This window comes from Annulohypoxylon maeteangense (assembly GCF_022496945.1).
Source record: "Annulohypoxylon maeteangense strain CBS 123835 unplaced genomic scaffold GGS22scaffold_1, whole genome shotgun sequence".
Taxonomy (NCBI): Eukaryota; Fungi; Ascomycota; class Sordariomycetes; order Xylariales; family Hypoxylaceae; genus Annulohypoxylon; species Annulohypoxylon maeteangense.
In genome coordinates, this window is record NW_025953248.1 from 1,550,874 (window position 1) to 1,569,877 (window position 19,004).

Sequence of the window (19,004 nt, forward strand, 5' to 3'; positions counted from 1 at the left end):
TCAGGAATAATTAGGACCACACTTCAATCACCAAGTCCCCTCCTCACAAGCGCATCGCCTTCCTCCTGTCTTATGCAAGGTGTGAGGCAAACTTGGAGCAGCGGTACTCGAATTGATAGCCTTCACAACTTGGTTCCCATCAAGCATACGCGGAGACGCTTTCTTGAGATAATCATTACTCTCATTTGGAGATAGAGCCGATATATTTGCCATAGTATATTCTCGGTTCGAACTCAAGACTCCCGTCTGTTGTTTTTTACTAGGCAGGGGTTTCAAGGTTATCACAACCGTGCTCTTGCCGCGGATCGTGGCTTTCGTAGTGGACTGAACCTCGAAATTAGTTCCTGGCGGGAACGTGTATTCGGTCTTCTTCGGATCGTCCGACAAAGGCGTCACGTACGCAACGTGATCCCAAACCGACGAGTTTCCTGGCATATTCGCGACTAGCAAGATTCCATTCGAGTAATGCATACCGTCGTCGACAGTGTCCGTGAAGCTCCATGCCATTTTTGTCGTGATGGTTTCTCCCGTGGAGACATAACTGGCCAGCACATCGTCAAAGGCGGTCACCAGTTCCTTGCCGACTGGGCCGTCGTTGAGTGGACACTGAAGGAACTCAATCCCGAAGTGACTTAATCCGAGCTGGTAGATATCTACCTGTCCACTAAACAGCTGCGAATGCTGGAAAATGGACGTGCGAGGCAGCGCCTGTAAGGCTACGGACAGCAACTCGTTCTGCACGTGGCTGAGTTTGTGGAGGTCGGCAGCGACGGATCTAAGTTGAGCCTTGACGTCGTCCTTCGAATGTGAAGGTTTCATCATAAAAGAGTTCATGTACGCCTCATCCTGCGGGTTGTATGTGCCCCAGTTGCTGGCCCATATTTGTGCTGCGATGCTGTCCTGGTCAATGGGGAATGGTTGTGGCGGGATGCCGGTATATTCGAATATCTTCATGAAGACCATGCGAGTAAATGACGCCGTCGTCCAATCATAGACACACACTGCAAGCTGGAAGCTATAGGGAGTGAATGGGAAGAGCTTCTGGCCAAGCTGCTTTAGTTCCTCTATCGTCTTTCCTGGGGCGTCGGGGATCTTCGGATATGGCACGTATTTTCCCTTGATCATGGTGTCAAGAAAGGCAGCGTCAGCCGCGCTCACGCTCGGCAGTGGCTTGAACTTTCCCGAAACCGAAATTGGTTCTGGCGAGCGGGTATTGGGCCCTAAGACTCATGAGCATCTATAAGAATTACATTGGCAATGCTTATATTCATACCTGTCTTTACAGCGGAGTCCATGTAAGTCAGCACATAGCCACTAGTCTCATCGACACAGAGACTCAGGTTCATAAGACCATCTGTATCTGCATCGTCGAGGGGTACCGAGAGGAGTTCATCATTAGCAATAACCCCGTTCAGGAGCTGGCCAGGTATTTCTACCAGGTCGAGAAATCCCAGCTGATCGACGATCAAGCGGTATGATACGCCTATCTCAAACCGTGTAGCGTTGATGGCTTCCCCATCGCTAAACCAGAGTTTAAAGGAGCTTTTGACTTCCTTAAGGCACCACATATTGATCAAGAAGCGTGGATAGAAACAGCGTCTTATGGTGAGCTAAGATGGTAAAGTCTGAAGGGACGTATGGGTTACCAACAAGCACCTAGGGTTATTTAAACATCCAAGGATCTAGGAGTGTTATTGAGAAAGAGATATCTTAAATAGTAGGATGGTAGATGGATCTCGATCGCAAGCATGAGCGGGAGAAAACGACCTTTCTCGAGGTCGGGGGAGAGGCAAGTACTCGACCGGGAGACATCGACTACGTAAGATGACGCAGAGAGATATCAAGATGGACATTCGTATCATACTTCCGAGTATGAGCAGGTAAAGCAGTCTTAGACACTGAGACGTGTCACCCCGCAGGAGGTCAGCAAGCCACGAGCGGTCCATGCTGCGTTTGAATAAGAAAGAAAAGCAATAAGTAGATACGTAAAACGAGATTTCGTAATATGAAACATCTCGCCCACGGAATTGTCTTTGAAACAAGCATATAGGTAGATATTGAAAAAGGTAAAGATATGACAATATTTTAATATGCGATTAGGTATTCCGTGGGGGGATAATGACTCTGAAATTGCTAGGTACCTAGTTAAAATCATAAATCGTAAATCATAGGGTTCGATTCCTTGACTTTGCAGTTTTATACCTTTTTCAATCGACTAAGTGGTCCGTGCACATAGATACTGATTTTAGGTTAAGCGGGTCTGGCTGTTGCCTACCATCCATGTACATCATCGTCATAGTCCGTACCTTCACCTCCAACCAAATATATTAAGCTGTGCCAACGTAATATCAGCTTTTACTCCATACGAATAGTAAAAACCCAGAAAATGTATTTTCTGATGCTGGATATTAGACCAGCCTCCTACTACATTGCCTTTTTTATCACACCTAGGCGATGATCGGTAATCAATGGATTCCTTGTTGAAAGAGAAGATCGCGTTCTTTGAATGCCTTGAAACTTTTAAGGACGAAGATACAGAAGATTCCTTAGACGAATATGAAGAGAGATATCGGAAAAGGACCAGAGAATTTCTCTCTGATACTTCAACCACGCCGGCTAAAATTCCTCATCCTACGCGAAGGATCGTCGACAAGCTTCCGGGTGCTACATCCGAGAGAATAGTGTCAGATCCGATTTCTACGAGTAGCGATTCTGAGGTGGAGATTATTAAAGTCACTCCGCGCAATCGTAATTCGAAAGTTAGCGGCGCAAGTTTGCAGGCAGATACGTTTATAGGCGCAGATGCTACCGTGTTCGAGACTGCGGCTGGTGTAGCTAAACAGCCTCTTCGTCGTTCAATACGTTCCACGCAGCCAATACTTCGCGTTAGACATTCCAGCCCCCAGAGTGACCCCTCGTCTTCTGCCAAGATGGGGAAGCGCAAGAAAGAAGCGCCTCTAAGACTGGTCCCGGAGGCACAACGAATCTTCAAGGGTCTCTCTTTCTATTACATACCTAATGACGATATTAATCCAGCGCGAAGACTCCAGATCACCAAAGCTCGAGAACATGGCGCTACGTAAGTATTTATTTGAACAAATCGCTCGTGGTTATTTAGGAATGAATTCCTTCAATATCAAACGTACTCTACGGAGCCATATAATTGTATCTCACTGGTTGTATCCAAATAACTGACTAGATATTATCTAGCTGGTGTCGGGAGCTTGTCAACGCAACACACATAATTGTCGACAAGAAACTCACCTATGCAGACATAGAACGATATTTACAAGATGACAGCAAATGGTCCGAAAAGATTCTTGTCAATACGAATTATCCCATTGATTGTCTAAGGCACCGTATTGTTGCGAACCCAGGTCAAGGACAGTACAAAATTACCGGAGCACCGGCTACAGTTGAACTGCCGCCAAATGCGCCCTCGCCTTCAAACGATTCCGGTGTCTCACTTAAGCTAAAGCCAAGGCGTAAAAAGTCCGTAAAGGGACGCCATGCGTCTATATCAAGCACACCGAGAAGTCACGAGGTGTCAACCCAGGAAAGCGTTATTTTGATGTCATCTTCCCAAATGCGACAAGGTCAGAACACCGCAGAGGCTGCTGGGCTTTCTGGGACGCAGGCGTGCGCCATGCCTGAGGAGAACGACGAACTTACACAATGTATATTTGAAATGAAGGACAACACGTTAGATGATTCACTGATAGATGATGGTGATATTATCGGGTCATCATTGATCGCAGAAGATGAAGCCTCATTAGATTCCGATAACTCGGCGGATGATGGTCCACGAAAAAGGAGAGCTAGCCCTCGACGAAAGGCTCCTAATTGGCAAGATAAATTCATTTGTATGAAAGGAGGTACAAAAGGCGACACGGATGATGGCGGTCCCAATGCGGAGACTATCAAAGTTCTTCGACAGATGCTAGAGATACATACTCTGGCAAATGATAACTTTCGGATCCGAGCATACAGGCTAGCCATTTCGACGCTTCGTGCACAGCGCAAGAAGATACGTACGGCAGAGGAAGCACGCGCGCTCCCTAATATCGGTCGAATTGCAGACAAGATCGAGGAGATCGTTAATACGAACCGACTGAGACAACTCGAATATGCGCAAGATGACCCTCGTCGGAAGGTTATGGCTTTATTCCTTCAAATTCATGGCGTCGGCCATAGTGTCGCTCAGAAATGGATTGCTCAGGGGTTTCGTACATTAGATGACCTTAAACAAGGGGCCGAGTTGAACGATAGGCAGAAAATCGGACTGGAATATTTCGACGACTTGAATACGAGGATCCCACGGATAGAGGTGGAGGCATTGGCTGGCTGCGTCAAGAGGGTCGCGGCAGTGATTGATAGTAGCATGGAGCTTATCATTGGAGGTAGCTATCGCCGTGGAGCAGATAGCTCTGGCGATATCGATTTAATAATAACCAAAAGGGGCACAAATTCTATCAGCGAACTTACTCCGTTCTTGGGTCGGCTTATCGAAACCCTAACAAAAGATGGTTTCTTGACTGCCGAACTTGCTGCTCACCATGGTAGCAGCGATGATGATAGCGGAAGCAAATGGCATGGCTGTTGTGTCTTACCAGAGGGCGCTTTCCCGGGCCCCAAGGCCGAATATCGACCAATATGGAGACGCATCGACCTATTGCTAGTCCCTCAATGTCAATTCGGGGCAGCACTGATCTACTTTACTGGCAACGATATCTTCAACAGGTCTATTCGGCTACTAGCACGAAAGAAAGGAATGAGGTTGAACGAAAAGGGATTGTATAGTGACGCCCACCATGATCGAAACAACCAAATGACTGCAGGAACCCTAATCGAGGGACAAGATGAGAAGAAGATATTTGCGATCCTCGGAGTTCGCTGGAGAGAGCCTCATGAGAGGTGGTGTGGCTAAGTTACCTGGGGAGTGGATGAATTGCTGTACCTCGTATACCCCTTTCTGAATGAAGAGTTACTGATATGAACCTTTATCTTTATCGTGCCTAACATAATCGTTTTCTAGTGTTCGTGACTTACCTACTAACCTTGGGACTTTCGTTACCTACCCGACCTACCCGACGTTGTAGATTTTTACAAGAGCATGCGGCTCTGTCCTAGTGAGTATAACCTGGTTTACTTTATCTATCCCATTATTCATGCCCCGCCGAATAATCACAATCTTTCGTCATCCCCAACTCGGTGCAAGCTGAAGACCTGCATAGCGACGATAACTTCCAACCAATTAGAAAACTTCCATTTCACACGTTCTCGTAAATAGCACTCAGCGGCTCAGAGCGCTACTACCCTACGTGCCATCAATCGATGTGATTTACTGACACATTTAGTGATTGGCGACTTACCTTCCATTCTTGTGAGTGACGTCTTCCCATTTAAACCCTATACTATTGGTGACCCTGGAAGTATTGCTACCCACATGGCTAATGTTGCACATAGTATACAACTCGTGATACCAGGTATAAAAGAGCACATATTAGCTTTTTTTATAACTAACTGATCTTAAAATTCTTGATTAATCGTTTTGGTGCTGTTCAATATTAACTGTTAACAGGGCTTCTTTGATGTCCTTGACTATGGTTAACTTAGCAGTGATTGGCCTCGTCGCCGAGGTCTTTGTCGGATTTGCGGTAGCGACATTTAATGGAAATCTGAACTACGCAAGCCCGTCTCGTCGCCATTCTGGCCTTGGAATTGATGTGCCCCGTGTCTCTATGCGCAGCCTCAAGCGTGATGCTATCGCGTATAAGGCAGAGGAACTTAGCTTCACACATGGTATAGCATCTGGAGACCCATACCCAGAGAGTGTAATTCTATGGACTCGAGTTGCGCCATCACTCTCCTCTGACGCAAGTAACATTACTGTCGAGGGTCCTGTGCCGCTATATAGCCATGAGACGCAGAACTACATCAACGCAGATCCAAGCCCTATCTGTGTTAACTGGAATGTCTTCTTGAACGAGACGGGGGAGGTTGTATCGAGTGGCCAAGGGTTCACAACTAGTGATATCGACTATACCGTTAAGGTAATATAGAATCCTCTTTTTGCTTATTTTAATATTTTAGCTGATATCTTCTAGGTTGAAGCCACGAAACTGAAGCCATTCACGGTGTACAATTACCAGTTCACGATTTGCGGGTCAAATATTACAAGTCCTATTGGACGAACGAAGACTGCTCCTGTGGCGAACGCTGATCTGTTAGAGTTGAAACTTGCTGTCTTCTCTTGTAGTAATTATCGTGGGTGTTCTGCATTGTCCTAAATTGACCTCGCTAACGGCTTGGAAGCTAATGGGTATTTCAACGCCTACGGAAACGCTGCTCGCAAGGATGAACAAGATTACTTTGTATGGACTATAGATCACATAGCTGGGTTTATTACTAATTGAGAATATGGGTAGATTCACTTAGGGGATTACATCTACGAAGGAAATGCAAAGGGCGAGAGAGCCCATGAGCCGGGAAAGTATCTGTTCAGTCTTCACGATTACAGAACTCGCCATGGACAGGTGAGTACCACCCCAACCACAAATTTGGATATAGTTGCATATTTAGATAATGGATAGTATCGCACCGACCCGGATCTGCAGCTCGCTTCTCAGAACTTCGCTTGGATTACGACCTGGGATGATCATGGTACGCACATGACAGAAAGGCAATCAACTGCAATTCGACGCTGATTATTCGTATAGAGGTCTCAGATAATGGATATCGAGATGGTTCAAGTGCTCTCAACAATACTGAACAATCCTTCCTGAATGATGGTTTCGTCAGCGTGGACCAACGAAAGATGAATGCCGTGAGAGCGTACTTTGAGTGGATGCCCATTCGGTAAGTTATGGTCTGATCTGCTTATAGATAATGGCCACTAACTCTTCGGAAGACAGATAGACCTCGATGACAACTTGAGAGTTTGGAGATCATTCCAGATGGGTAATCGTACGTGGTACCCCTAGACCAACCTACCCCTGACTCCTTCACCGACATCACTAACATATGCTTTCCAGTTTTGGACCTAATTGTGCTTGATACTCGAAATTACGACCGAAGCATTACATCTCTTGGTATGTACCCTTTCAACTTAAATTCCATGTAGTCACTAGGTTATTAATAACAACAAGGCTGGGATAACGAGTACATCGAACAAATCAGCAACGACGCCTCGCGATCCCTGATGGGCTCCCATCAGGAGAATTGGTTCTACAACCAACTATCCAAGTCTTCCAACCGAGGCGCAACTTGGCGAATTATAGGCAACCAAATCGTGTTCTCGCACATCTCTGCATCTTCTGGGTTCAGCGGTGATAACTGGAACGTAAGTATCGAGCCCTATTATACTGGGGGGGATAGTAGGGGGTAGGATGCTGACGTATGTATCCTTTTCAGGGGTACGTCGCAAACAGAAACCGAACGCTGAAGCACCTCTACAACAATAATATCAGCAACACCGTCTTCCTAGCCGGCGACAGCCACCAGAACTGGGTGCGTCTACGAAATTCCCTACCTATCCCCCTTTTCCTTTACCCCATCTTTCGAACAACCCAGCTCACAAAACACAGGTATCCGACCTAGTCTGGCTCGACGAAAAGCCATACAGCGCCGAAACCGGCGACGGCGCCATCGGCGTCGAGTTCGCCGGCACGGCGGTCAGCTCGACGGGGTTTAACGGACTAATCGCGCCGGCGCGCGCCGAGGCCATGAAGCTGGTTGATGAGAATCGCGTGTTGCAGTGGCAGGACGGGTATTACCGCGGGTATTATCTACTGACGATATCGCCGGAAAAGCTGGAGGCGAGGTATTATGGCTCTCCTAGCGTGGCGACGCGGAATGCGTGGGATTTGCCGTTGGCGAATTTTACGGTTTTCGCTGGGGCGAATAAGTTGGCTAGGCCCGTCGCGGGGGGGAGTGTGGAGGCTGGGTTTGGTGAGTGTTGTTCTTCGCTTTTTAGTTATTCGGATCCGTTAGGGACACGAAGAAATCCTGTGGATGGGTGTGCTAATTTGTTGTCTGGTAGTTAAGGGAGGGGTCACGAATCCGACGAATATTACCTTGAATACGGAGACTTGGGAGTGGGATATTGTTGGGTTTGATAAGATGTATATCACTACGTAGGTGGAGATGGAGAGCTGGCTGTACGCGGTGGATCGCTGGACGATTGCTGTTTGCCCGTTGAAACTTTGCAATATTACTGATGAACGGAAATAATTGATTAATTCGAGTGATCGATCAATAACGTGTCGAATGGTCCAGTTTGCAGTCGATTGATGTGCAACATGCTCTAGAAATCAAGTAATAGGCACGAAATATTTTGACGGGTGAGTTGTAGTCTGAAGTACAAGGTTCGCATTTGGAATTGCGACAGAAATGAAGGATTGTTGGGGCAATCCGCAAATGCGATCGCCGGTGGCTTCCTTCGTGGCTGGCTGCAACCAACGCAAACATGCAGTATCTTCCTCATGGCAATGCATCGAGGCGTTGCTCATAATGAAAATGGAAAAGCAAAAATTGCGCTCCCTACGATCCACGAGGGATAATAGAAGAGGGTCGACTCCGCGCTGTGCAATGCAGGTCTCTCCCCATGCTGACCATGATTATTGAGCTATGGTCAGCGGAACAAGGTAAGTATGAGGAGGAAAGGAGGAAAAGTTTGAAAAGAAGGGAGGAGAGTAAGTTATTTATAACACTCACCGAGGTGTGCTAGGGCGGTAAGTGCGGCAGAATGATTGGGGGATCATTGTTTCACCGCATTCCGGTGGGGTTGCAATTGCACAGTGAATGGAACGCGCCTGGAGCGCGCAATCGAGGCCAATTGTGGGGCTTTTAGTCTAGTCTAGATCCGTTGTGTACCGTTTTAGGTCGTTTCTCTGCAGCGGCTCTAGTGGGAAAGAACGAGAAGAAAAAAAAAAGTAAACCAAACCTTACATCGCTTTGCGGGAGAGCCCAACCTTGGTTCCTTTTACACATTCTTTCTCACAATTCAATTCAACTCCATACAGGTTGCACTTTGCATTGTAAGCATGGCAACTGACAAGATGGACGTTGAGACTGCCGAGAAGCAGCTCAAGGACATGGCTCACTCCGAGCAGCATTATTTCAACAGGTTAGTTTGTGCGCATCCCGCATTGCATAAATCCTACAGCCATGTTGCTCGATGATGCTATGCAAGATAACAACTTTGACTCTGGCTAACTTTTGTCGCACAACAGCTACAATCACCATGGTACGCATTCATTACCATTTAACACGCTGATCTAGGATGGTTTGACTAACGAGAATTAATCGCATTGCAGGAATCCATGAGGAGATGTTGGTACGTATACTAAATTTACAATCCTAAGTCCATAAACGTCTACTTTACTTGTCTAACAAAACATTGTCTCCTCATATAGAAAGATGAAGTCCGCACGAAGTCCTACATGAATGCCATTGTACAGAATAAGCATCTCTTCAAGGATAAGGTTGTTTTGGACGTCGGTTGCGGAACTGCTATTCTCTCTATGTAAGGCTTCACCCCACCACGACTGACCTAACTACCTCCATAAACTAAACAATCATCCTACGACGTAGGTTTGCTGTCAAAGCAGGAGCAAAGCATGTCATTGGTGTCGATATGTCCACCATCATCTTCAAGGCCAAGGAGATCGTTAAGGTTAACGGTATGGAGGACAAGATTACACTTATCCAAGGCAAGATGGAGGAGATCGAGCTACCGTTCCCTAAGGTCGACATCATCATCTCCGAGTGGATGGGTTACTTCCTCCTCTACGAGAGCATGCTTGACACGGTTCTATATGCCCGTGACAAGTTCCTCGCTAAGGATGGACTGATCTTCCCTGACAAGGCTACCATCTTTGTCTGTGGTATTGAGGATGGTGAATACAAAGACGAGAAAATAGGATGTAAGTTCGGCGAACTTGAATTACTTAGGAATAAGCTAACTTGCCATAGTTTGGGATAACGTCTACGGTTTTGACTATACTCCTCTGAAAGAGACAGCTCTAGCCGAGCCCCTCGTTGACACTGTCGAAGTCAAGGCAGCAGTCACAGACCCTACTTCGGTCTTGACACTTGACTTATACAAATGTACAACCGCAGACCTCGCGTTTTCCATCCCTTTCAAGTTAAGCGCCCGACGCGATGACTTTGTTCACGCACTTGTGGCATGGTTCGACATCGACTTCACAGCTTGCCACAAGCCCATTCGATTCTCGACTGGCCCTCACACCAAGTATACCCACTGGAAGCAGACCGTCTTCTACTTGAACCAAGTTCTCACCGTTCAACAAGGAGAAGAGATTACTTGCAACTTGGATGTGAAGCCCAACGATAAGAACCGCCGAGATCTTGATATTAAGATCAACTATCTATTAGATACCCAAGATGGTACTAGATACGCAGAGGGCAGCTGTGATTACAAGATGTGCTAAACGAGAAATATACTCGTGTATCGCACTGTCTTCTGCGATCTGGGCCAGGTCACGCCGGTCCAGCGGATAGAGCCCATCTTGTAGGCAGCAAGCTGCAAAGCAATAATTACTTGGTCTTGCATTATTGCATGGCGACTGGGACTACGAAAGGCGTTTGGAGGCAAAAGTCATTGCTCTTTGGCCTAGAGGGACGAGGAACAAGGGATGACCATCGGCAAGGGATGAGAAGTTTATGGATGAGTGCTATGGGTTGATTTTATGACTGACGAAGATTACGATATGCCGTAACTCCTACACGTCCCTCGAGATGCATACATACCACATAGAAAGTGGTTATCCAGAGGTTGATGGGTCAGTTAATGCCGACTGGTCTTTGTCATTTTCTATCATAGTTAGGAACTCAATAGGAGTGCTCCTCTCATGGTCGAAATATGGTCAATTGACCTATGTTCTGATCACAATGCTATATACCCAGCTCAGAACATTCCATATAGTACCTACCCAATAGTGAAACAGTCCTAGCCCTCGCATATACTATTACTTATTATGATGTACATGCATGGATGATATGTATCCCGATCTCGCTTAGTAAAAATTGGCAAGTTTCTAGAAATTTAAGGGTCCCTTTAGCGCGCGGAACGGGTTCCGTGCTAGTGTACTACATGTGATAGCGGGGTGGATTGCTCGGGAGAAACAACGTCATTCTTGCGACAAGCAGAAAATTCCGAAAACAATTAAGACGAACACACACAGAGCTCAGCTCAAGCTCGACAAGATGTTTACAGGATTAGTTGAGGAGATTGGAGGTAATTAACCCCTTTTTATTTTAGCTTATCTTGTAGGGATATGTGATTTGGCTGATTGTTTGACTGCTTATCAATTGAATTCCTGAGGGAACGTATGACTGATATCACGCCGCACACAGTGGTCGCCGAGTTCAACGCAAACGACGAAACCGGCGGCACCTCCGTAACCATCAACCTCCCCGCATCATCGACCCTGCTCGCGGACGCCCAGCTCGGCGACAGCATCTCCATCAACGGCGTGTGTCTCACAGCCACGGACCTCTCCACCAGCCCCTCCGACGATGGCGGCGCCACCACAGTCCCCTCTTTCAAAGTCGGCATCGCGCCCGAGACACTCCGACTCACGAACCTAGGCGATTTGAAGAAAGGATCAGGGGTTAACCTCGAGAGAGCCGTGCGCGCGGATACCAGGATGGGCGGCCACTTCGTGCAAGGCCACGTCGACACGGTGGCGGAGATCGCGGCGATAGCGAAGGACGGCAACGCGCTGACGTTCCGGTTCGCGCCGCGGAGCGCGGAGGTGTTGAGGTATATCGTGTTTAAGGGGTACGTTGCGCTCGACGGGACGAGCCTCACGGTGACGAAGGTCGATGATGGCGCGGGATGGTTCGAGGTCATGCTTATTGCGTATACGCAGGAGAAGGTGGTTGTTGCGAGGAAGAAGGTCGGCGAGACGGTTAATGTCGAGGTCGATGTGCTCGCGAAGTATGCGGAGAAGTCGATGGCGGGGTATTTGGGGGCTCAGGGTGAGATGTTGGTGAAGCCGTTTTTGGAGGGGATGGTGGAGAATTTGGTGGCGCAGGCCATGGGGGGACATTCTTGAGGGGGATGTGGAAGGGGGATGTGCTTGGGTCTCTTTGGTAGGTAGGGGCTTGGTTAGGCTTGGGTGATGTTTAGGGGGGAAATCGAAGCTGCTGGATCAAGAGATATCTTCTCTATATATGATGATATGATGTGGTATGTCTCACAAGATGCTAGAATATACAAAAGGGGTATTTGGATGACCAATATGAGATGTACTATGAAAATCGAGCCAGTTCGTTAATTCGTTTTCGCGCTACGAATATAGCCGGTGAATCCTCTAACATCAAATGCCAAAATAGGAGAAGTCCTCGACATGAAGAGCGCTCATGAGCCTAATGATAACCGTGTTGCTCTAATCTAGTTGAAAATCACTTGGGATTGTGATATCATTTTGTCAACATTAAGACCAATGATTCATTCTTTCGTTGGCCTCATATACCATCAGCCCAGATTTCTGCGATCTTCGTGCTGAGTGGCTTCGCAATCTTCTTACGCCCGAACAGATTTCCCATCTGATCAGAAACCAATTCTCGCTTCCGCTTTGTTCCTTGCTCTCCACCACCACACTCCTCGAATGCCTTTGCAAACTCGTACGGGGTCTTCCATCTCTTCTGGATCTCTAAGGCCTTCTCCCACGAGACCTGCCTGGTACACATCAGCATCTTCAGATATACATCCCGTAATGTCATCATGTCAGACTTTGACGCTAGTGACGCAAATGCTGGATAGCTAATATAATGACCCGTAGTGGGCTCCTTTTCTCGGAGATGCTCTAGGAGTGGGAGGTAGTTCTGAGCAGTCAAGATTTCGGTTGGGATGACAAGGAGAGGCTTGCTCTCATACTGCTTCTTTAACAGCATGGTCATTCGGGTAAGATATCGGATCGTGTCGTCTATCTTCTGCGTCTTTTTTACGAAGAAGCCGTTGACTACCTGTGTAGACCCAATAGCGGATTGTACCATTTCCGCACGTCTGTCTAAAGTCTCCGAATCCATTGAAACTTCCTCGATGATATAGACGACATTCTTAATGCCAGATCGTTTCAACCGAAACTTCTGCTCATGAAAACGGCCGTCCTTGACACTACTAATCAAGTCGTCGAGTCTTTTTCTCTCGATGACATAATCAAGTACGATTTCATCTCCCTCAGCGCCATGTCGAGATAGAAAGTTTGGATCTTTACACTTGGCGACCCAGAGGGCGTCACCGAGTTCGAGTGAGCGCATTACTGGATTAACACCCTTCTTTGATAATTCGTTTTGCACTGCATTGTATAGATTAGTGACTATTTTCTACGAGGTTTTATTTTGGCAAGCTAGAAAGGCCTAGCCTTTATCCTACCAATGGAGGAGAAATTATGTCATTAAAGGGGCTCAAGTTGCTTACTGTAATCCCGGTCTGTCTTTGCCCGAACTTCACGAACGTCTAGTAGTAGTTGGACTTCAAAGGACCCAGGCGCTAGGCGAATAGGTCGGAATTGTGGTAGTGCTGAACTACCAGAAGATGTATCCCCATTGGTGACGACGTCTACATAACTAGAGTCGTGTCTAGGCTTCTCCTCGATTTCTACAGAAGGGGATCGGTTTACAGGACGAGGGGGCTGCTCGATCTCTTGGAGTACAGGTTCCGGCCTTGGTGGGGCTGGTCTAGGTAGGCTAGGGTCCAATGTATGTTGGATCCGTCGTGCTACCTCCCATCCGTCCTCGGTCAAATGGTATCTTCTTGTCGGCCCACTTCGGCGTTCATAGACGATGTCTTTTTCAAGAAGAGTTTTCATAGAGTTCCAAGCTGTGTAGAAACTCTTTGGGTCGGGAGGAGCAGTAAAAGAGGCATCACAATGGGGTTGTGCCACCTCAATCAAACGTTGTTTTGTCATTCCTTGGTGTGAGCCTTCTTCGAGCCCTGACAACCCTATAATTATGGCATAAGGACCTGATCGAAGAGTTGGTACGTAAGGCCTTGACTTTCTCTGCCGTTTTGGTGGTCTTTCTTCACCATCTTCATCGTCGTCATCTTGGCCAGCTAAGCCGGGAATGTTGATTCGTCTCGGACGTTTTGGCATAGGCAACCCGTTCTCCGCACAATGCTTCTGCATCTTTTCTGTCAAGCGATTGCATAACGTCTGGCCAAATCCCTTCAATTGCTGTAATTGACAGGGATGCTGAAAAGTTACGGGACATGCCTTAAGGGCGTCATATGCCTTCCTGTAAGTTAACAGACCCTTGGAGTTGTGGTCTCGAGCTTTCTCCACCCATTCTTGCACCCACCCGAGGAGGAGCGGGTTAGCACAGGGCTCTTCAAGCGGCATCTTGTTGGTATCGAAAGATGCCGATTCTATCAGTTGTGAAAGATTGATGGATTTTAATAGAGAATGAGTATTTAACGCGACGGGACGCGTTTAGTGAATAGGTGGAGATGAATAATTACGCCACGTCAGGTGACCGGACCCCCAAGCAAACTATTAGGTGCAGTAACCGACGCCCGATGAGGTAATGATAGGATAGAATTGTCGCAGGTGCAACAGGGGCTGAGAGGGGCGCTTTCAGCTTAGAGCTCTGAGCCAGTGCTTAGCTCCACCTCTCTCCTATCCGGGTTCTAATTGGTCATTACCCTGCAGCTCAGGTAACGTCAGATGCCCTAGCGTTCAATGTGGGGCGGAACTTCCCTAGGTACATCACGAAGGAGGGGTTGCTACTTCGTATTATTAGCCTGCTGGTCTACTCGTTCGATACCTTGACCTTAACAACCTTGACTTTTTCTGTCTAAGCCTCGTTATTCTTACAACAGTGACAACTCAATTATTATTCTTAATCTATCAGATATACCTGAGTATTCCATCGATAACCTTTATTCATCTAAATAGTCCAACAGATAGATACCAAATCAACCGATATTGTACACCTCAAGATTCAATCGTCGTACCAATCATGGATCGAGACGCTATCCTAGCCGCTTCGAAGAAGCACGATATAGTCCCCGGAAGGCTATACAAGTACGGCACAGCGGGCTTCCGTATGAATGCCGATCTCCTAGACGGTGTTACCTTCCGAGTCGGATTATTATCAGCTCTTCGAACTCGTAAACTCAATGGCCAGGCGATCGGCGTAATGATCACCGCTAGCCATAACCCTGCGGTGGATAATGGTGTCAAGATTGTCGACCCAATGGGTGATATGCTTGAGCAAGAGTGGGAAGTCCATGCTACGAATCTCGTCAATGCCCCGAGCCACGAGGAGCTTGTCGACTACTTCTATAAGCTAGCCGACTCGCTTAAGATCGACCTGACCTCCCCCGGTAAGGTCATTGCCGGTCGCGATACTCGCCCATCCGGCAAAACCCTCGTCACAGCCCTCGCCGATTCCCTTGCTGCTACGAATACGACGTACACCGATTACAAGATCCTCACAACCCCCCAACTCCATTACCTAACCCGTTGCGTCAACACTGCCGGTACTCCGGGGGCATACGGAGAGGTCAGCGAGCTTGGATACTACAAGAAACTTGTTCAGGCTTTCTATAGCGCTCTACGCGGACGCAAGGTTACTGGAAAGTTGTCTGTCGATTGTGCCAATGGTGTTGGTGGCCCGAAGCTTAGTGAGCTCCTCAAGCACCACGACCCCTCCAAGACCGGGCTGGAAGTAAGGGTCGCCAACGATGACGTCTTGCGCCCAGAAGTCTTGAACCTGGACTGCGGTGCCGATTTTGTCAAGACTAGACAGCGAGCTCCTGCAAACCCGAAGCCTGCCCCCGGCGAGAGATGGTGTTCCCTGGATGGTGATGCTGACCGCCTTATGTACTATTGGGTCGACCCAGAAACCGGCTTTTTCATGTTAGATGGTGATCGCATTGCAACTCTCGCAGCGTCTTTCATCGCGGATCTCATCCGCACCGCTGGCTTAGAAGGCCAGCTTCGTATCGGACTTGTTCAGACTGCTTATGCCAACGGATCTAGCACCAAGTACGTTGAACAGCACCTACAGATCCCAGTTGTCTGCACTCCTACGGGTGTAAAGCACCTTCACCATGCTGCCTGCTCGTATGACATCGGCGTTTACTTCGAGGCCAATGGCCACGGCACCGTCCTATTCTCTCAAGATGCCATGCAGGCATTCAAGACCAAGGAGCCACAATCGCCGGCACAGAAGGACGCCCTCGAAACCCTTAGCGCTTTGGGAGATCTTATTAATCAGACCGTTGGTGATGCTATATCAGATATGCTCATGGTTGAAGTTATCTTGGCCCACAAGGGATGGACGCTGAGGGATTGGGCCATGACATATCAAGATCTCCCCAACCGTCTTGTCCGTGTGGAAGTAGGCAATAAAGATCTGTTCCACACTACTGATGCGGAACGAAGGCTTAGTTACCCGGAACACTGCCAAGACGAGATTGACAAGGTTGTGAAGAAGTACACGAATGCCCGCTCTTTTGCTAGAGCTAGCGGGACGGAGAACGCATGCCGGGTCTACGCGGAGGCCGCCACGAGATCCGAAGCAGATGAGCTTGCGAACAAGGTCGCGGCCATCGTGAAGGCGTACGGAGGTTAGGTAATGGAGACATGTGGCTGTGGGAACGGGTATATGACGTGAGGGTATACTGTAGACAGTTCATGGGCCTTAAAAGGGGAAAAGTTCGGTGATTCTTAGGTCGGGAACGATGCTTTACGTTTTACGAATATAGCTGATGAATTTAACTAAATACTTCCAATAACCGTCATTTGATATTGCATTCGAGGTAGGATTTGTTTTCACGTAGAAATATTCTGATGCTGTCGCTTTCTTGTTAAAGCCAGGCTCTTTGTTTTTAATGCTACGCCTATCAACCAACCGTGCTAATTTTATCATAGTATCCCTAACGAAACGATGGTGATGTAGGTGCCGGGCATGGCACGGCTGGTAAAGCCTCATCAGGCGCGATCTCTTTGCCCTGGCTCATGGCAATGAAGTGCTTCCTAATGAGTTGAATACGACTGTTCTGATTTGCCGTATTTTTTGGGTTACCATATTGTAAGGCGAGGCCATCGCTATGATCTACATAAGTCTGTAATTGGCGTTAGGAACTTCGCTCACAGCAACAATTTAGATTCAATTTGGGGTTGCTTACATTGCAGTCAGGGGCATTATGTCCAAACTGACTCCAGAAAGTGTCGCCGGCCACAGTGGGGCTCTCTTCAATAATCTTGAACATGGACTGTAGGTTGGCGGTATTTCCACCTACCCAATCGTACTCACCCGCGAAGAAGGGCCTGCCTGCGGCTTTGACGACCTGGATGTCATTTTGGAGTTTGGCCGTGTCAACAGGATACATGTGGTCAGAGAAAATGTCTATTTCCTCGATGCCTAAGTGGGTTTTGTTGATGCCATATGTCCCGTCAACTGCTTACACTTTAGTATTTACATTGAGACTATAAGGGATGGGATATTAAAAGCGCCTTTGAACATACCCATGAGCTTCTGGGGAGCAAGACTCTTTACATATTTCGCAATGTCCTGGACCCAGTCTGCCGGTGAGTTCATGTCACCCCATATAGGACCGAGAAGTTCATTTCCAGTCTCGTATGCGAATATCGTGGGGTCTTCGGCGAATGTGAGATTGGTATACTGGTTCCTATGGGTAATTATCGTCTTGATATAATCCTTAAATGTCGCAACGATAGTAGCATTTGTGTAGAATTGCTGGACTAAGGGATTTTTCTCGTCCCTCCTCTGATTAAGATCGAAGCCTCCCCAACGAAGAAAGTTGTATTTTCCTCCATGGTAGTAATCCTACTGATAGGTGAGCTCCTGGCCATTTGAATTTTCTCGTTGTATAAGAGCTGACATAGTTGTCTACTAATGGTATCAGTAACCTGACGCCGTATATGCCTGCCTGATAGACAGCCCAGTCGATAGAGTCAAAGGCTTGTTCGTTGACTTTCCCCGGCTCAGGCCAAACACTTAGAGGGTTTCCAACACTAACGCCCAATGTGTGCCCACGAATCATGGTACCCCCAAGGGCTTGAACTGTAGCCATGACTTCAGTGACACGCTCCTTAGTAGGGTAGCTGGCTTTAGTAGGAGCATAAAAAGGCTGTCCTGCCGGTGGCGTAACATTCTCATCGAGACCCAGCCAGTAGACATTTGGACCAACTGCTTTCCAGACCTTTCCGTCAACTAACAAGCTAGTTCCGTTACGCGTGACCGGAGAAAGCTTCGCGGCGCGACGGAGAGGAGATGCTAGCACGGTGGCTGCATACAAAACAAGCAAAGGCAACATCATCATGACCTGGGTCGAAATCCGAATCTGATGAAAAATACATAATCGAGACTTCTCGAAAGAACCGAAAACAAAAAGATATAGACATAGACCTACGAACGTTACTCGGTGTGCTAGACGGCATTATAATCGTCCGCGGAGGGAAGTCTTCCGGGTAATGTTAGATACCCGAATAGGACCATCACTACGGCTCACAAGCCTCGTAGGATTCAATGTGAATGTTTTGGTTTCCTTTCTATATTAAATATTTAGAGGAGATGGTGATATTGAAACCCCTCATTGCGAGAACACGGAATGTCAGATTTCATCTCTGTTCGGTCGGTTGATTATCAATTGGCCGATTAGCTTTAAGGTTGTAAGCCTGAAATGCGAGAGAATAACATAGATAAGAACGGCAAGTATCTTCAATGTTGGATTGGCGAAACGAGAAGGAATAGGACTATTCCAACTGTTTCATGGGAATAGCTCTTGCACCAACAGCTCTCTAGCAGGGAAGTTACCGGTACAACACGCGAGCGGAATTGGGGCCAAGAATCCGGGGTACCGGTACGTCAATCGGTCAATTTACCTATTCTTAGCGCGTTTGACCTTGGAAGCTGCCATCCGACCTGCCAGCATTACGCTGTAGGTATGACGATCGTTCTCTCGCCCGGGTGGTTGCTGCTTGCTGGCAATTAGAAAGCTT

The 19,004-nt window shown here is 47.6% G+C and overlaps 8 protein-coding genes across 8 annotated transcripts; 5 read left to right on the forward strand and 3 right to left on the reverse strand.

Annotated features, from left to right (window-relative positions):
* Positions 1-14: 14 nt before the first annotated feature.
* GGS22DRAFT_149512 (uncharacterized protein) lies at positions 15-2,091 on the reverse strand. The gene is made up of 2 exons (XM_047959149.1): positions 1,274-2,091; positions 15-1,220 (listed from the first exon to the last, which is right to left on the reverse strand). The coding sequence occupies exons 1-2, from the start codon at positions 1,566-1,568 to the stop codon at positions 28-30; spliced, it is 1,488 nt and encodes a 495-aa protein (XP_047823752.1). The 5' UTR covers positions 1,569-2,091; the 3' UTR covers positions 15-27.
* Positions 2,092-2,306: 215 nt separating this feature from the next.
* On the forward strand, positions 2,307-5,020 carry GGS22DRAFT_194222 (uncharacterized protein). The gene is made up of 2 exons (XM_047965473.1): positions 2,307-3,079; positions 3,211-5,020. The coding sequence occupies exons 1-2, from the start codon at positions 2,469-2,471 to the stop codon at positions 4,925-4,927; spliced, it is 2,328 nt and encodes a 775-aa protein (XP_047823753.1). The 5' UTR covers positions 2,307-2,468; the 3' UTR covers positions 4,928-5,020.
* Positions 5,021-5,490: 470 nt separating this feature from the next.
* On the forward strand, positions 5,491-8,300 carry GGS22DRAFT_149518 (PhoD-like phosphatase-domain-containing protein). Its single transcript, XM_047959150.1, has 12 exons — positions 5,491-6,053; positions 6,108-6,267; positions 6,316-6,374; positions 6,429-6,536; positions 6,594-6,663; positions 6,720-6,858; positions 6,911-6,966; positions 7,035-7,091; positions 7,149-7,342; positions 7,414-7,509; positions 7,587-7,950; positions 8,042-8,300. Exons 1-12 carry the CDS (start codon positions 5,592-5,594, stop codon positions 8,137-8,139), a joined length of 1,863 nt encoding a protein of 620 aa, XP_047823754.1. The 5' UTR covers positions 5,491-5,591; the 3' UTR covers positions 8,140-8,300.
* A 623-nt stretch (positions 8,301-8,923) lies between these two features.
* GGS22DRAFT_6085 (protein arginine N-methyltransferase 1) lies at positions 8,924-10,608 on the forward strand. The gene is made up of 6 exons (XM_047967546.1): positions 8,924-9,127; positions 9,234-9,247; positions 9,318-9,337; positions 9,417-9,526; positions 9,595-9,926; positions 9,976-10,608. Exons 1-6 carry the CDS (start codon positions 9,045-9,047, stop codon positions 10,452-10,454), a joined length of 1,038 nt encoding a protein of 345 aa, XP_047823755.1. The 5' UTR covers positions 8,924-9,044; the 3' UTR covers positions 10,455-10,608.
* A 524-nt stretch (positions 10,609-11,132) lies between these two features.
* GGS22DRAFT_6088 (Lumazine-binding protein) lies at positions 11,133-12,384 on the forward strand. Its single transcript, XM_047967547.1, has one exon. It carries the CDS (start codon positions 11,355-11,357, stop codon positions 12,081-12,083), a length of 729 nt encoding a protein of 242 aa, XP_047823756.1. The 5' UTR covers positions 11,133-11,354; the 3' UTR covers positions 12,084-12,384.
* A 69-nt stretch (positions 12,385-12,453) lies between these two features.
* GGS22DRAFT_149525 (crossover junction endonuclease MUS81) lies at positions 12,454-14,416 on the reverse strand. Its single transcript, XM_047959151.1, has 2 exons — positions 13,451-14,416; positions 12,454-13,328 (listed from the first exon to the last, which is right to left on the reverse strand). Exons 1-2 carry the CDS (start codon positions 14,370-14,372, stop codon positions 12,496-12,498), a joined length of 1,755 nt encoding a protein of 584 aa, XP_047823757.1. The 5' UTR covers positions 14,373-14,416; the 3' UTR covers positions 12,454-12,495.
* Positions 14,417-14,794: 378 nt separating this feature from the next.
* GGS22DRAFT_149526 (Phosphoacetylglucosamine mutase) lies at positions 14,795-16,825 on the forward strand. Its single transcript, XM_047959152.1, has one exon. It carries the CDS (start codon positions 14,992-14,994, stop codon positions 16,609-16,611), a length of 1,620 nt encoding a protein of 539 aa, XP_047823758.1. The 5' UTR covers positions 14,795-14,991; the 3' UTR covers positions 16,612-16,825.
* Positions 16,826-18,565, reverse strand: GGS22DRAFT_149527 (glycoside hydrolase family 5 protein). Its single transcript, XM_047959153.1, has 4 exons — positions 17,885-18,565; positions 17,508-17,829; positions 17,168-17,439; positions 16,826-17,104 (listed from the first exon to the last, which is right to left on the reverse strand). Exons 1-4 carry the CDS (start codon positions 18,323-18,325, stop codon positions 16,916-16,918), a joined length of 1,224 nt encoding a protein of 407 aa, XP_047823759.1. The 5' UTR covers positions 18,326-18,565; the 3' UTR covers positions 16,826-16,915.
* Between the last annotated feature and the right edge of the window lie 439 nt (positions 18,566-19,004).

Excerpts from the sequence above, each read along its gene's own strand:
- GGS22DRAFT_149512 (XM_047959149.1), bottom strand. The coding sequence starts at position 1,568 with ATGTGGTGCCTTAAGGAAGTCAAAAGCTCCTTTAAACTCTGGTTTAGC. Across the intron at positions 1,221-1,273 it reads GGACTCCGCTGTAAAGACAG|GGCCCAATACCCGCTCGCCA; the intron begins GTATGAATATAA and ends CATGAGTCTTAG.
- GGS22DRAFT_194222 (XM_047965473.1), top strand. The coding sequence starts at position 2,469 with ATGGATTCCTTGTTGAAAGAGAAGATCGCGTTCTTTGAATGCCTTGAA. Across the intron at positions 3,080-3,210 it reads GCTCGAGAACATGGCGCTAC|CTGGTGTCGGGAGCTTGTCA; the intron begins GTAAGTATTTAT and ends GATATTATCTAG.
- GGS22DRAFT_149518 (XM_047959150.1), top strand. The coding sequence starts at position 5,592 with ATGTCCTTGACTATGGTTAACTTAGCAGTGATTGGCCTCGTCGCCGAG. Across the intron at positions 6,375-6,428 it reads AGGATGAACAAGATTACTTT|ATTCACTTAGGGGATTACAT; the intron begins GTATGGACTATA and ends GAATATGGGTAG. Across the intron at positions 7,951-8,041 it reads GAGTGTGGAGGCTGGGTTTG|TTAAGGGAGGGGTCACGAAT; the intron begins GTGAGTGTTGTT and ends GTTGTCTGGTAG.
- GGS22DRAFT_6085 (XM_047967546.1), top strand. The coding sequence starts at position 9,045 with ATGGCAACTGACAAGATGGACGTTGAGACTGCCGAGAAGCAGCTCAAG. Across the intron at positions 9,338-9,416 it reads GAATCCATGAGGAGATGTTG|AAAGATGAAGTCCGCACGAA; the intron begins GTACGTATACTA and ends CTCCTCATATAG. Across the intron at positions 9,527-9,594 it reads GGAACTGCTATTCTCTCTAT|GTTTGCTGTCAAAGCAGGAG; the intron begins GTAAGGCTTCAC and ends CCTACGACGTAG.
- GGS22DRAFT_6088 (XM_047967547.1), top strand. The coding sequence starts at position 11,355 with ATGACTGATATCACGCCGCACACAGTGGTCGCCGAGTTCAACGCAAAC.
- GGS22DRAFT_149525 (XM_047959151.1), bottom strand. The coding sequence starts at position 14,372 with ATGCCGCTTGAAGAGCCCTGTGCTAACCCGCTCCTCCTCGGGTGGGTG. Across the intron at positions 13,329-13,450 it reads AAAGACAGACCGGGATTACA|TGCAAAACGAATTATCAAAG; the intron begins GTAAGCAACTTG and ends TATACAATGCAG.
- GGS22DRAFT_149526 (XM_047959152.1), top strand. The coding sequence starts at position 14,992 with ATGGATCGAGACGCTATCCTAGCCGCTTCGAAGAAGCACGATATAGTC.
- GGS22DRAFT_149527 (XM_047959153.1), bottom strand. The coding sequence starts at position 18,325 with ATGATGATGTTGCCTTTGCTTGTTTTGTATGCAGCCACCGTGCTAGCA. Across the intron at positions 17,830-17,884 it reads TACCATTAGTAGACAACTAT|GATTACTACCATGGAGGAAA; the intron begins GTCAGCTCTTAT and ends ACCTATCAGTAG. Across the intron at positions 17,105-17,167 it reads ATAATGCCCCTGACTGCAAT|ACTTATGTAGATCATAGCGA; the intron begins GTAAGCAACCCC and ends CGCCAATTACAG.